The sequence below is a fragment of the Nuphar pumila genome, chromosome 17 (genome assembly GCF_984573655.1).
Source record: "Nuphar pumila chromosome 17, dmNupPumi1.hap1.1, whole genome shotgun sequence".
NCBI lineage: Eukaryota > Viridiplantae > Streptophyta > Magnoliopsida > Nymphaeales > Nymphaeaceae > Nuphar > Nuphar pumila.
This window is the reverse complement of record NC_143265.1, coordinates 7031035-7047338: the sequence shown is the minus strand read 5'-3', so window position 1 is coordinate 7047338 and position 16304 is coordinate 7031035. Positions and strand designations below refer to the sequence as shown.

The following is a 16304-nucleotide window of genomic DNA, read 5'->3' as shown; positions in this document are numbered from 1 at the left end:
AAAGCTTAAATCCATCCCCGCACGAGGATAGATTTTAACCTTCATCCCCGCTTCCATCCCCGTTTCATGCCCTTCATCCTCGGTCCAAACGGGGCGAGGCGGGGGGAGCCCCGTTGTTCCCCGGTCCACTGCCATCCCTATCTTTAGGTAAGTTATTGTAGCCATCCAATTTTAATGCAGGGGGAGATGCTAACCCCGCTTGAAAAATGGGCTCTTCGGTGTTAGGGACATCAAAGGGAAAAACTCTAGAAAGACCCCATTAATGGATGACAATTCATCTTGTCATTCTTCCTTGGGATCACAAGCAACTTGATTGTCATCCTTCTCTTAGACGACAAATGTGTTTGTCGTCTTGCTATGGGACGGTGAACATGTTTGTCGTCCTGCCTTGGGACGACACGCCTTTCGTCTGCCATCCAACTCTAGGAGGATGTTTCCCTTTGTCGTCTTACCCTGGGATGGCATGCAAGTTTGTCGTCCTATCCTGGGACGACATTCACCTTTGCCATCCCGCTTTTGGACCCTTTAGGGGTGAGCCTTATCTCTCATGGGGATAAGGATGGATCCATTTAGGTTGAATCTGAATCCTTAAAACTCATTATCCATATTTTATTTTAGACTCCTGTAAATAGGAGTTAACTCCTGGAGTTTAGGGGAACAAAAAATTTCAAAAATCATCATTGCACTGAAATTTCACCACTCAAAAAATCATATTTTTATATTGAAATAACATGATCAAGGTTTGATGATCTCTAGCAAACAAGCCATGATGAACACACCAGTGGTTAGATTGACTTGATAAAGCTAGAATCTTTGATTTCCAGCTCAATAGTTTTGTACCTTCAATAGCACCAAATATTAACTCGTAAAATACTAATAACTGAATAACTGAGCATGCATAAGAAACATGAATTTAATCCATTCCCCTCTATCAAAATGCAGTGAATAAAATGGTTCGACTTGTGAGCTAGCCGGTGGGTTCAACCATGTATTAACAGCCTAAGTTAGGCTCTGTTGGGAGTCTGAGATGAGAGGGGAGATGGTATTTAATGAGGATTTAATAAATACCACCTACTCTCCTCCAGTGTTTTGTTTAGAATGATGTTGGGAGTGGGGATGAATCATTCTCAACTGTTTCCTTATAAGGATGTTGTTGACAACTCCAACCTCATTTTCATTTTCTTCTCTACTCTCACCTCTCATTTCCTCCTCAACACCAGCTCCCAAACAGGGATTTAATATATCCATCAGACAGGTTGGTGTGTGTTTTTATCTATACTTATATTTTTATAGTTTTGATATATAAAATATATATGAAAAAGGAGCAGTCCATTTTTCCAATAATGGGAAAAACTACCTCACTCACCCACGAGCTCATTGGTGTAAATACACCAAGAATCCACTTGCTTAACCCCTAGTTTTAGCATTGCAGCAAGGGATGCACAACTGTTCATTTTGAACTCATGGTGCCCCTTCATTTTAGTGACATTCATAAGTCACTCCTACAGGATGAGCAAAGCCCTCATGCAAAAAAATTGCCTATCATTATCATGTTACAAACTATAATTTTTGCCCACAAGGGCTCTGCACATCAGGTATGTGCAACTTGTAAATGTCACCAAGTGAACAGGGTGTCACAAACTCTAAACCTATGGATGGTGTCCTTTGCCACAAGGTAGAAGCTGGTACGCTCCAGTGGACAGGAGATACCTCAAAGTTTTTACCAACCAGAGGCCAGCAAAGCCCTCAGTGATGGGAGTTTTTCTTTTGGATCATCCAAAAAAAAAATTATATTTCTTTGGCAAAAAATTAATTATTGGTAGTGTCACCTTACGAGTAAACTTGATAGGTAAGACATACCAACCTTCTATTCAAGTATTTTCATTTGGTTTTCTCTATCCAAATGTCATCAGCATCGATTTACATGGGGATCGCCCCTCTGCGCAAGCCAACGCATAGCATAGGCTCCGATGGCAGGGGTCCTAGCCTCGGAGTTTTACACTGACGGCACTGTAGGTATGGCACACTGAGGACCAGGTTTTCATGCCTGAGTGTGGTTTCTTAGGGTTATAAATCCAAAAAAAAATATCATTAGCTCATTGATCTAAAATATATCATCCACTTGTTATTTACACATTAAAGTGGGAAGAATAATGATGTGCTTTTACTCTTGTGACTTGTGAGTCCCCACTTGAGGTTATGTTTCCATTATTTTGGATATGAAAAACACAGAAACAGTTTATTTGAGTTATCTTTTCAACTGCTGTCATGTTTCAATTCTTTTGGAATGAATAAAAATGACACTTTATGAGAAACAAGCAGGGCTGTCAATGGTTCGGGTTTGTGTTAGGTACCCGACCCGATCAAGCGGTTATGGGAATAAAAATTCTGCCTGAAACGTGATTTGGTTCATACCAAACCTGACCCGGGTAATATATGGGTGGTGTTTAAGGTTTGCTTTTTGCCGGATACTTGACCCAACCCGGACAACCCGAGTACCATGTATCTATTTTTAAGCAGATACTTTTTATATTTTATCAGTCAGGTTTGAGATTCTTTTTGTTGACCTGATATAACCCGAACCTGACTGCAAGTTATTTGGGTACTGTGTTCACAAGTGCACCCTGATGGGTCTAATACCCGATCCATTGATAGCCCTACCAACAAGGGGCAATTTTCCTTTTCATAAAGACAACAACATTAAATGCATAATTGCAGTAGTCTGTCAACTTTGATATGTACTAAGCAAGCAAGGTCCCATAGTGCTACGTACCCCAAGGGCCCGTTTGGAAGAGCCTCTTAAGAAAAAAAAAGTTTTGCCTATGAGAGTTTTTTTATATGAGAAGTTCTTCAAAAAGAAAGTTTTTTGGTTGTTTGTGTAGCATGAGAAAAACAAAGTGGAAATTTGTGAAAAAAATGAGAGAGGAGGATGAGGGTGGAAGGTGGAAGGTGGAGGGTGGTGGTGGTGGCAAGATGGGTGGTGGAAGTGTAAAAATAAATTTTCTCTTGGTAGGAAACATTTCTCCACCCCCCATAAAAGAATGTTTTGCTATCAAAAAGTGTAGTTTTTAGAAAAGCACTCTCAGCGGTTTGGAAGGGTCAGGTTTCCCTTGGACTAAAAAAAAACAGCAATTAACACAAAGCAGTAATTTAATTGTTATTGATTAAAGGAATTGTGAGAAAAAGAAGACTATTAAAAACTCGAAAGGAGGTAATTAATGAGTTAAGCAAACATGTAGACATGAAAGGAGATATATTGACCAATAAATTTACGTGTAATTTATTTGAGGAAAAGAATGGAATATTAGCCTGTCCTAAGCCATTCGCAACTAGGATATGATAGGACCAGAAATAACGTGTCACAAGGACACGTCAGTTTTTACCTCATGTCTAGTGACATGACACGACATGTAACACACCGATGACACATATGGATGATACTTTATTATTTTTTAATAATGTATACTAATTAATTTTGAATAATATTTTCAATAATATACATATTTTTATATTAGAATATCATATAATGTTTTTGATGAATTAAATAATGAAAAAAATCAGTGTCCTCGTGTCCTGTTTTGGAAAAAATTGCAGACTCAACATCTTGAAGCCATGTGGTCAGCAGGGTCTTGTGTCAAGCTGAAGGCCCATGATTGAATCCCACTGATGCATGGGTGCTGCCATTGCTTTATCACAGTTGTGGCATGTATGGCTGGGTGGTCTTGTCCTAAACCCAGAGTTTTACCTCGCAGCGAGGCAGGCCCATCAAGTGACCCGATTTTCGGTAGGGGGTTTTCCGTCGTCATAAAAAAAAAACATCTCCAACTCTTATAGAGTCAGTATTCATGTCCGTGTCTTTGTGACATAGGAAATAACTGAATCCAATTCCCCCAACCCACTTGCAGCCTTATTTAGGGGATCTAGAGAGATGCCTAATTAGCTTCTAAACCACATGTGTGAGGTTCTCAATTCAGAGGACATGATCATGCAACATGCCTCCAGCATTGATTTTCCTTGTCCCCTACACATGGTATGCCTAGGCATGCATGGTGAAGCTAGTCAAGTATAGTCATGGACTCATGGTTAGTCTAAGACCCAGTGGGTCATTGTGACTCATAAAGTCATCAACTCTGCCCTTTCACCGTTTAGAAGACTTAAAACAAGTCTTCTAGGTTTATGTTTAACTTGCTAAGCAATTAAATCCAAGATCTTACAGACGGGAGCTCCGCTTGTCTGGTAGGAGCAGCTAGTGCACGCCACCTTGTGTCGAGACGTTGCAAGTTCAAATCCCAATGGTATCGTTGTATAACTGGTAGGGGGTCTGCCTAACCCCAGCTTGCCTTTCAAAAAAAAAAAATTTAATCCAAGATCTTGATGTGCACTCGCAGCCATGTAAGCTTAGTTTAAGTCAATTGGTTATGAAGTCAATGAGACTATACAGTTTAGATTGAATGAGCTAACATGTAGTTCAACTTGAAGGGTAAAGATTGCCTGTAAGGGCTCTGCAGGACTACCTAGGTGAGTCAACTTAAGACCTTCAGATTGAAGGACATCAAGAGTTTGATATCCAGAGTGATTTTGGATCACGTGCAATCACATTGCACAAAGTGCATAATCTCGTGATAATATCGCGAGAAATTACCTGAAAGTTAGAAATGGCAATTTCTTGTGATATATTCAAAATATCATGATTGTTCAGCAGAACATAAATATCACGATTTAAACATGATATTTACGTTTTTAATGGCTATTTACCATGAAAAAATGTGGTTTTTATTTTTAAATAATTTCTAAAAAAATGTATTACTGCGATTTTGCCAAAAAATGTGAGATTTTAAAAAAAATTCAAATCTCGCAAGCTTTTTACTGCAAAAAAAAATCGTGTTTTTAACTTTTGTCACTATGGGAGGGGTATATCGAGGTTTTGAAAAGGAATAGCTGAGGTTGTGAATCCTTCTTCGATCGCCCTGCATGAGTGGTTTTCTTCATTAAAAAAAAACTTGAATGGTCAAGATTGAAGTTGTTGGAGATCCATTGCTTTGTTGTTGAAAATGAAAGTTTTCTAAAACAAGATGGATCAATATGAATTTCAAACATTGGAATTGATTTAGATGAACCAAGTCCTAAGCACCATCCAAGGGTCAGTTGGCTTGGACCAAAGTCTATGTTGGCTTGGTCCAAGTCAAGCAACATTTATCATAGGCAATATAACATGTTTGGCAGAGGGCCCATTCCTGTTTGATTGAAGTCAACCTGTCTGAGTTCAATAAACTTGTTTAGTGGTACTGGCAGGGAAGGATATTTATTGTTCAAAGATGTATTTATGATTTTTGCCACAGAGTAGTGTTCACTGGGGATGTGCATACCAAATATTAATTTTTGGTTTCAATGACCAAAATCTTTCATTTTTTTTAGTGATCTACTTAACAATAACTCAGTAGGTCAGATTCCACTCGTTGATAGCCTAAAAAGAAAAAAAAAATTATACTCACTGATGCCAATTTTGTTGGACTTGTGGTAACGCTCAGCTCTCTAGCCACCCCTATTTGACAGGTGACGGGCGAAGTCTCTAACGTATCAATCTACCCTTGTGTGATTCTTGTTGAAACATATACTCGCTCGGTTGGTGGGTGCAGGGTGGATGATTTCAAAACGGACTCCTCCATTCATTAGACAGAGAAGATCGCAAATCTTTCGTGATCCGCTGCTGAACCTATTCCAACAACTCGGATCGTGAGGATCGCCGAAAGACTTCCTATCAATAGAAAGTGCGAAAGACCTTTTTTCAATTTATAACCTGAATAAACTGCACACGGCACCAAGACCTGGTCATGCTGGTTCATACCAAGGTTGTTAAATGCGATGAGGCGAAGCGAGGCGTTGAGCATGTTATGAAGCGAGGCGTAAGCCTCGAGGCGTTGAAGTGTAAGCTTCATGATCAAAAAATAAAATATATAATATTAATAAAATAGCACTGGTAAATGGTTTTTTAATATAAATATACACATATGAGTTTGTTATATACATATATGAGTTTGTTTGATGGTTGATTTAGTAAATATAAGGTTTTTGAAGGACTTGAAAAATAAATAGCTCCTAATTTTTTTAAATTATAACCTTGAATTTGTTTCCATCAAAAACCGCCTAAACAAAAAAAAAATCTTAGTGATGCATATAAATATTTTTTCTTGGACATATCAAATGCATACATGCAATAGAACTATCATGAAACTATAGTTTTTCAGCAATGCACTTTTGCGCACGATCTCTTATATACAGGTATATGTAAATTTAAGTTAGTTATACTAATGAAAGATTTTTAGTGGTTTACCACACGCAATTAATCGGGAGCTATTAATGCTATTGAAACTTGCATCAAACATTTAACTGAAATCATAGTGAGGGCAATCCAAACAGTGTTATATTTGAAATTATTTTAGATAATTATGTATTCAAAGCAATTCCAGAACGCTTCAGGTACTGAGGGTGCGCCTCAGTACCTTGAGCGTGTGCCTCGCCTGTGAGGCGTACGCTTCAAGTACTGAGGCGTACGCCTCTCACAACACTGGTTCATACTGCCATACCTACTGTGGTCGTGCTGATGGCGTAAAACTCCGAGGTTAGGACTCCACCCCGGATGCCTATGCTGTGTATCAGCTTGCAAAGAAGATATGACTACGAGAATCGAACCTTGACCTCCCATCTAACAGCCAAAAAACCCCACCCTATTACGCCGACCTTCCCTCGGGCTCTATGCCAAAGAGACCATGTGTGTGTGCACGCCTGTTGTTTTGGTAATGTTTCTGCTGCATGCAACAAACTGACTGCTAATGCATGCAACAAACTGACTGCTAATGCATGCATTTGAAGTTAAAGACTCCAATATGTCAACAGTGGCCCTTAGTTACTATGATGGCATTCTTATAACTGTTATAAAAGATTTGTGAGCTGATCTGTTCATCCCTCCAACTTTCACGCAGTGCAGAAAGCCGTGGTAGGTGTGACTCTCAAGTTATGTCACAAAGACACGGACACGAATCATGACAGTAAGAGAATGAGAAGCAAGTATGCAAATTTTTTGAAAGATAAGACATGAGGGCATAGATTTTTGTTTAAGTTTGATTGGTAAAAATAAGTTTTGTTATTTTAGTATACAAAAAGTTATTGAAGTACCACCCAAAACTGTTAGTCTATTAAAAATAATAAATACTATACATACCTGTCATAACGTGTCACGTTGCGTGTGCACTTCTCACATGTATCTGGGGCCCTATTCTAAATGAAATATCTCACCCCAAAAGGGTTTGACACAATGGGATGGAGCCTAGGCCGTTAGGCAGGTGGTGTATCTCATGAACCTCACTCTTTGCACAAGCCCAGGTGACTCTTTGAGAGTTTTACGCTGTCAGGACAGTGATTAAGTAGGTCTCTGATCCTGGGAGCAGTCTATACTGTAAATATAAGGACCTTATTGGAATCTCGGTGCTGGGACAGGCGTTTATACATTTGGTGTTTCCGAGGCAAAATCTTGGTCAAACGCTCATGGTGGTCTCATTTGGAATCTCGACATGGGCGTTTATGCATTTGGGATGGGAAGCGAGGCCCTTTCTCCTTTGTATTTACACCAAAGGATGGATTCGGCAGAGCTGTCACTTCCTTAAATGCATAAACTCCATGAACGCCCATCCCAGCTACCGATCCCAAACGGGCACTAAAAAAAATGAAATACCTCTAAAGTCTCGATCGTATAGTCAGACATTGTAAGAAATCTCCCTCTCTCTCTCTCTCTCTCTCTCTCTCTCTAACGAGAAATGAACCCATAAAAGATCATAAATTGGCTTCAAACAAGCACAAAACAAGAAATCTCTCTCTAGCGAGAGAAAAGCCGTGCATTCCAAGGAAAAACATAGCAGCATCAGAAGTAGTAGTATATCGCAGAAGAAGAGATGATAGGCTTGAAAGATTTATACAATGTCCTGAGTGCAGTGATTCCTCTCTACGTGACCATGTTCCTGGCTTATGCCTCTGTCAAATGGTTGAGCATCTTCACCCCCCAACAGTGTGCAGGGATCAACAGATTTGTGGCAGTGTTTGCTGTCCCTCTCCTCTCATTCGAGTTCATCTCGAGGATGAATCCATACTCCATGAACCTCCTCTTCATGGCATCAGATACCATCTCAAAGGTCATCATACTGTTGCTTCTCTCCTCATGGGCTAAGTTCACCTCCAAAGGCAGCCTAGACTGGGCCATCACCATGTTTTCTCTCTCTACACTCCCCAACACACTGGTCATGGGGATACCACTCTTGAAAGCCATGTATGGTAATGACAAGGAAAAGCTGATGATCCAAACTGTGGTGTTGCAGTGTATCATTTGGTACACCCTGTTGTTGTTTCTGTTTGAGTATAGAGCTGCCAGAGAGTCTATTGTGCAGAGGCTTGGTGACAATTGTGAAACAGTTGGGACAAGTATGAAAAAAATGGGAGATGAAAAGGTTGGTCAAGAAGGTGATGAGGAGGTTGTTCATGTTGTTGTTGCCAAGCCTTCAAGCAAAGTAGCAGATGAAGATGGTAAAGGGATCCATAAGTTTATATGGAGCTGTGGTTGCTGTAGTTCTCAAGGAAAGAGTGAGTTTAAACAATTCATACCACTTTTTTTTGTGTTTTTCCTTTATGTGGGAATTTGGTGAAGACGTGAATATTACCATTCTTGTTTGGTTATTTCTTGTGGCAGGTTTCCGTGAGCAGTCTGTGCAAGTATGCGGGACAGAAGTAGAGAATTTTGCAGTTAAAACAGAGAACAATGAGGAGGTTCCAGAAAAATCTTCCCTTTCACCCCAGATGATGAGATTGATATTGAAGATGGTGTGGTTTAAACTTATCAGAAATCCAAATTCATACTCAAGCCTGCTGGGTTTAAGTTGGGCTCTGGCTTCTTATAGGTAATTCATATTTTTTCCTCACCAATGCAAAAGTATTTGATTTCAGCTCTTCTAGCAGCTCATCTTAAAATTATATTTTCAGGTGGGGTTTTCACAAGCCCAAGATCATGGAAAACTCTATAACAATCTTGTCAAATGCTGGTCTTGGGATGGCCATGTTCAGCCTTGGTATGGTTCCCTGCATTTTGTTCTCCTTTTAACTAAATTATGTGTGCATCATTGAATTAAAATTCTCATCTGGCTTTGATTATTTCTGACTCAGGTTTGTTCATGGCTCTTCAACCAAGGATCATAGCATGTGGGACAAGACTTGCTATATATGGCATGTTAGCAAGGTTTCTTGCAGGACCTGCTGTAGTGGCAATTGCTTCCTTGGTAGTTGGGCTAAAGGGAGATGTTCTAAGGGTTTCCATTGTTCAAGTCCAGTTCTTTACACCATTTACTCATTTTATCTTGCATCTTTCTTTTCTTTTGTTTCTCATATTACTCTGTCAGAGAAAGACTACTAATTGCAGTTATGAAAATGTACCAGGCTGCCCTGCCACAAGGAATTGTGCCATTTGTATTTGCTAGGGAATATAACTTGCACCCAGATGTATTAAGCACAGGGTGAGGTCAAAAAAGCCAATAAGCATTCTTGTTTGAATAATTGATGATAGATTTGAAATCTCTGAAATTTTTTCTTCTTCCTTTGCAGGGTTATATTTGGGATGATTATTTCTCTGCCCATCACAATATTGTATTATATATTTTTGGGTTTGTGAGTTGTTAATATGAATAATGTAAACCCAGATTACAAGGAAAAATATGCAGATGAGATTATCTGCTTAAAGATGCAACCATCTTGGCTGCTAAAGCACATGTGAAGGTATACACAGAGGGGCTGCAATTCTGCATGTCTGCCCACCATAAATAGGCTGAAGTATTGAGTTCTAGGAGTAGTTCTCTTGCATTAAGCATTTTTTTGAGTAAATAAACAGGGAACAATACATGAATTTGATCATGGTGGTACTTTAAGTTTACTGGTTCTCAGTGAGGCTTGAAGAGTTCAGTAATGTTCCCAGTTTGCTGTCACTTCCACATTTTGAAAAGTAGTGATGGGGAAAGGTGTTGATGACTTGGAATTAAAATTTTGTTATTTCGTTGAAGCAATCCTTTCATCCTTGGTATTCATGTGTGGCACTAACCGGCATGATACTGATGTAATGAAAATGTATGTTGGGTGCAGTCCTTTTGTGTCGGCAAAACTAAATCTGATCCTAATGTAAGTTGTGGCTTCTAATTAGAGAGAGAGAGAGAGAGAGAGAGAGAGAGAGAGAGATATGAACTATATTTATTGGTGGCAGAGACTACACATGGAAGGATGTGTCACTTTAGTGCTTGCTCCCTGCTGTTAATTAAAGCCACAAAAAATGTTTGGATAAGGAGCGCAAATATAATGTAAATGCCTTAAATTAGAGATACCCAATGAGTTTTGCAATGATTTTAAATTCATAAGTACGACAAATTATGGTTAACTTTAGTCAAAGTACGGAGAAGGAAAATGCTGAGTGCTCAAACAAATAATTAATCTAATTAGCCCACAAAGGCTTTGTTTTCTTAGTTAGGGGTGGCCATTGGGCCAGCATGACCCGATCAATGTGTGATTCAGGTCTGAGCCAATCCAGTTACAATCGAGCTCCATCCATCCCAGTTAATGGGCCGGGTCTGTTTGGCCATGTGTATTTTACACATGGGCTTGGCTTGAGGCATACGATAGATTTGCATATGGTTTTTATTGATTTAGAGAAGGCATACGATAGAGTACCTAGGGACGTTCTCTGGTGGACAATGATGAAGAAAGGTGTTTCTCTCAAGTACATTAGTATAATTAAAGATATGTATGAAGGAGTAGTAACCAATGTCCGCACTTGTGGAGGGGTGACAACCAATTTTCCGATAACGGTTGGGTTACATCAAGGATCTGCTTTAAGCCCTTTCCTATTTGCGATAGTGATGGATGAGCTTACGAGATCAATTCAAGAAAATGTACCGTGGTGTATGTTGTTTGCTGATGATATTGTTTTGATTGATGAGTCTAGAGTTGGGGTTAATGCTAAGTTAGAATTATGGAGACAGACATTGGAAGCTAGAGGTTTTAAGTTGAGTAAGAGTAAGACTGAATATATGGAATGTCGGTTTAGTAAGCAACGAAGTAGTGATGGGAGTGTAGTGAAGCTTGGTGAGCAAGATATACCGGTGAATGATTATTTCAAATATTTGGGATCCATCATTCAAAAGTATGGAGAAATTGATGGAGATGTAAATCATAGGATAAAGGTTGGGTGGATGAAATGGAAAAGTGCTACTGGAGTGTTGTGCGATCGTAGAATGCCATTGCGGTTGAAGGGAAAATTTTATAGGACGACTATTAGACCCGCTTTACTATATGGTACGGAATGTTTGGCTGCCAAGAGACATCATATTCAAAAAATGAGTGTAGCTGAGATGCGGATGCTTAGATGGATGTGTGGAAATACAATAAAAGATAAGATTCGGAACGAAGAGATACGTAAGAAGGTAGGTGTTGCACCCATTGAAAATAAGATGCGAGAGAATCGTTTACGGTGGTTTGGACATATTCGGCGAAGGCCTAATGATGCTCCAGTTAGAAGGTTGGAGAAATGGGAAAATATATTAGTTAAAAGAGGTCGGGGTAGGCCTAGGAAGACTTGGATGGAGATGATAGGAAAGGATATGAATGCTTTGAACCTCACCGAGGACATGGCGTTGGATAGAAATGATTGGAGGAAAAGGATTCATGTGGAAGACCCAAAATGAATTTCTTTTTTGGTTCATATCGCTGACCCCAATTGTTTTGGGATGAAGGCGTAGTTGTTGTTGTTTGTTGTTGTTGCTTGGCTTGAGGCAAGCCTGATTATTTAATTGATCTGAGCTTGACCTGAGTTCAATTGGTCCTGGGTGTTGGAGTGTGGAGCCTGATATAAATTCCTAATTTTTGCGAATCTAACTTCAAGGTAAGTTAGCAGGGAGTTGCGCCTTCCCGCTTGTAAGGTGGGGGCTCTGCAATGAGCATATCATAAGTGGGACAACTATCTCCTAGATAGTAGATCCTGTAATAAAGTTTGCAATAAAAGATCAAGGAACTGCAAACAAAATACTTGAGATGAGAATTTCTCGAGATCAATAAACTGACACTTTGAAGTTGTCTCAGGTATATTATATTGAAAATGTGTTAAGCAGGTTTCGTATGTAGAACGCAAAACTCGTAAGTACTCTTTTGATAAGTCATTTCAAATTATTGAAAGATCAGTCACCCAAGTCAGATGAGGACTATAAGTATATGTTCAAAGTTTTACATGCTTCAGCAGTTGGCAACTTGATATATGTTATAATTTGTATCAGACTAGACATAGCTCAAGCAGTATAAATTATGAGTAGTTACATGGCATATCAAGGGAAGCAACATTGAGAAGCTGTGGAATCGATCCTTTGTTACTTGAAAGGTACCACATACATAACACTTTGTTTTGACAAATGTGACGTGATTTTGCAAGGTTTTTTTTATATAGATTTATGTGGTGATATTGACTGTAACGCCCCAAAATTTCAAACTTGTGAACCTTTCAGAAAAAGGCAAGAGACTAGAAAAATCTCTTTCCTTTCAGAGTTTGTTTATGAAATCAGCGAAAGACTATTCTTTTGTTAAATTCAGAAAGGCAAGCTGACAACTTTTGGCACGTTAGCTAAAAGAACCAAAACTCACTACACATGATACTTGCAAAATACTTAAAAAAACCACTTTCATTTAAAGAAGTTTCCAAACAGTACAAAATTCGGATATTCAAAGGAAAATCAGTGACAAAACCCAAAAATGTTCAGGACACGAGCTAAGAGCAGAAAAAGAAAATCCTAAAGTCATCTTGTCATCGCGCCATCACCCGTAATGTACCTAATCATCACATGTACTTATAGAATGGGTTAGTTTCATGAAAAACTAGTAGGTGTACAAGAGAGCCTACAGGAAACTGAATTAAGAGCATTTAATTTAGCATGCTAAACAGTTTAAAATAGATCAACAGTTCAAAGCAGATAAGCAGTTCAAAGCAAGTAAGCAGTGCAACTGTCAAACGCAACATAACGATTCATTTGATCATAAGCTGTGAACTACCACGCAACTAGCAAGTCTTATGACCCATCAACCAGTGTGAACAGACTTATGTTTTGATATTACTGGCCTGCGGGTATGCGCAGACAAATCGTAGACACAACTGAGACTAGTTCGAGCGTCTGTTATTCTATATATTTTCAATAACCCGAATAGCTAGTTGAATCCGCTCCTAAGGAGACGGCTTTAGCTGAGAGAGGATTCTTCAAAGGTAGGTACTTAGCAACGGATGCATCCAACTTCTGCAGAAGTCCATGGGATCTACCACCTAGGATAATGTCTGGTAGTCCCATCCCCTAACTTCAATGACTGGGGAGGTCAGATCTTTGCCCGTGGGGTGGTTATTAACAACCTGTCCATTTGGAGTGTGTACCACTCTATCCTCTTCTTTGACAGACTACAAGAAGCGAATGAGTGTGTTAAGGGTAAATTAATTGATGACTCATTCTATATGCTCTGGTCTTTTGACGAAATGAGTATCTTACCTGTGAAGGCGATTTCATTTTTATGTGTTTACAACATTGTGCATTTAGCACTATTTGAGGTTGCACGACTGTCTCATCTGATCATCGCAGTACTAGCGTGTAGTGCACGACTACAAGTACTCTATAATGAAAGGGGTATAGTTTCTCAATAGGAGCCTCAACAAAAGTGTTTCACAAATATGTAATGTTTCGCAAACTTTACTTTTGACATTATTTATCTTTTGAAACAACCAACAGCTTGTGCCAACATTTGGCATGCGATTTTCTAGAATTGCATCAGCTATCGTGGTATCTACATGCCTTGCATGACTTGATACCGGCCTCGATGAACGAGATATGGGTTTCTCAACAGAACACCCGCTAAGAAGTTCGCTCAAGCCCCAATTCGGGGTTACCCAAGATATGTCGAATAGACGAACAAAACCAGTCAATCACATCCTTCCAAATACTTTGATTTGGGCAGTCTTTGATGCTTTTGCGCAGCTCCCTAAATTCTCAAGTCTACTTTGCAGGACTGCTCACTCGAAAAGCCAGGATCCCTACTGAGGATCTCTCTCCTTAGACGAGGATGTATTGTTAAGCTCCCGACTCAACTCTTGTAAAAAAAGGGAGAGTGATAAATGTCTCTTGCATCCTCTACGATGATGTCTTTTATAAAACATGCAATGAGCAAAAACTTGAACATCATCTACAATGGCAAGGCAATAACGAAATATTTGCAAAAGCAGGAGCCTGGACGCAAAGCGCGATGGTAAATTAAAGACATGAAAGAAAGTAAAGGACAGGGATCGTGAAATCTTATCTTTGAGTTAAATGCATACTCGTATAAATATATATATACATATATATTTATTTAATTATCCTTTTTAGTTATTTGAACTCAATTCAATTATCCAAGTCCTTTGTGTAATCTTCTCCTACCTTGGGGAGTTGCGAGCTTGTTGGCGTCTGTGGGTATAAGCAATTAATGGGTCGGGTCATGGGGCGCGATCGAGATTCGTCGTACGAGCTGCAAAAAGCAAGACGTCAATATGATATCTCAATCAGAAAGGTAGAGATAACAGGGGCATTTCGCTGTCCTGACGTGAAAGAAGCAGAGGCATCGTGCTTCTGCGAACCTGCTGAATGCGAAAGAAGCAGGGGCAGGGGCCGCGAGTCCATGTTGACCTATTGTCAGCAAACAACGGGGAGGCATGGGGTTGCACCCTTGCATGTCGACGGTTTAGGCAGAGGCATGGGTTGCACCTCTGCCTTCCAAAAAATTGGACAGAGGCAGGAGTTGCGCCCCTGCCTTCCGAAAATGAGAGTAGGCAGGGGTTGTGCCCCTGTCTGACAAGGTGGAAAAGAGGCATGGGTAAATCCCCTGCCTAACAAAAACAAGGAAGGCAGGGGGCTTCACCCCTGCCTGTCGAAGGAGCAAGGAGGTAGGGGCGAGGCCCCTGCCCGTCGATCAAAAAAGGGAGAGGCAGGGGGCTTCACCTCTGCATGTCAAAATTAGCGGAGGCAGGGGCGACGCCTCTGCTTACTAGAAGGAGAAAGCGCATGGAGGGGGCTCGGTCCCTCCCCCGCCAAACTGAGGGTGCAGGGAGGGGCTTGGCCCCTCCCCTGCAAAACGAGTGCACAGAGAGGGGCTTGGCCCCATCCCTACCAAAGGGTACGTTGGGAAGGGGCTCAATCCCTCCCTTGCATACAGGGGGTACAAGGAAGGAGCTCGACCCCTCCCCTGCCGAAAAAAGAGAGAAGGGAGTGGCTCGACCTCCTCCCTTGTCGTAAAAGGGTGGAGGGAGGAGGTTGGGCCTCTCTCCTGCTAAAGATGGTGTAGGGAGGGGGTTTGACCCCTTCCTTGGCTGCAGGGAGCACAGGAAGGGCTTGGCCCCTCCCCTGCCAAAAGGAGACGTAGGGAGGGGGCTCGACCCCTCCCCTGCCAAATACGACATGCATGGAGGGGCTCGACCCCTCCTCTGCAAACAGAGGCATCGGGAGGGAGCTGGGCTCCTCCCTCGCAAAACACATCGCAGGGAGGGATCTCTACCCCTCCCCTGCGATTTAAGGCAACAAGGAGGGGGCTTTGCCCCTCCCTTGCGATTTAAGGAGGCAGGGAGGTTGCTTAACCCCTCTCTGCGCAAACGGAGAAGTGAGGGAGAGAGAGAGAGACAGAAGGAAAAGGAGAAGAAAAAGAGGCGACGCGTACCTGGAGGTCGCCGAAGGGAAGGTCGTTGGCGTGCGTGTGTCGCCGGAGGCCGCTGCTCGGCAAAAGCAAGGAGAGTGGGAGAGGTGGTCGGGGGAGAGAGAGTACAGAGAGAAACAAGAGAGTGAGAGGGGAAAGGGGGTTTCTATTTGAAACCCCTCCCCTGCCTCGCTGTCTTTAGAAAGCATAAGAGTCGGTGCCTCCGTTGGGTCTGGGTCGGGTCCGAGTCCGGATCCAAGTTTTTTTTTTAGGTTTTTACATCGACAATTGTAAAATCAACACATGTTATGTTTACACTTTGGGTGGCAGTGCTATAAGTTGAGTCTCTTAGTTGCAAAAGATTGTGTCTCTTTCTACCACTTAAGCTGAATATGTTATTATTGAAATAAGCAAGAAGATGATTTGATTGAAAAACTTTCTGAAAGAGTTTGAAAGAAAGCATAGTAGTAATGGCATTTTCTATAACAGTCAAAGTGTGATTCATCTGGCAAAAAAATCAATATTCTGTGTCAAAACAAAGC

General features: G+C 40.8%; 1 protein-coding gene across 2 annotated transcripts; it reads left to right on the top strand.

Moving 5' to 3' along the window:
- The first annotated feature begins 7946 nt into the window (after positions 1-7946).
- Positions 7947-9855, top strand: LOC149811508 (putative auxin efflux carrier component 1b). Of its 2 annotated transcripts, XM_089993131.1 has the most exons (6): positions 7947-8628; positions 8735-8942; positions 9025-9110; positions 9205-9362; positions 9475-9551; positions 9640-9855. In XM_089993131.1, the coding sequence occupies exons 1-6, from the start codon at positions 7947-7949 to the stop codon at positions 9704-9706; spliced, it is 1278 nt and encodes a 425-aa protein (XP_089849257.1). In that variant the 3' UTR covers positions 9707-9855. The 2 variants fall into 2 exon arrangements, with proteins under 2 accessions (XP_089849257.1, XP_089849256.1); XM_089993130.1 differs by having other exon boundaries at positions 9205-9551.
- Positions 9856-16304: the final 6449 nt, after the last annotated feature.

What these genes read in the sequence shown, in the direction of transcription:
- LOC149811508 (XM_089993130.1), top strand. Translation starts at nt 7,947, where the DNA reads ATGATAGGCTTGAAAGATTTATACAATGTCCTGAGTGCAGTGATTCCT. An exon ending in TGGGCTCTGGCTTCTTATAG is followed by an intron (nt 8,943 to 9,024) that starts GTAATTCATATT and finishes TTATATTTTCAG; the next exon opens with GTGGGGTTTTCACAAGCCCA. An exon ending in GATGGCCATGTTCAGCCTTG is followed by an intron (nt 9,111 to 9,204) that starts GTATGGTTCCCT and finishes TTTCTGACTCAG; the next exon opens with GTTTGTTCATGGCTCTTCAA.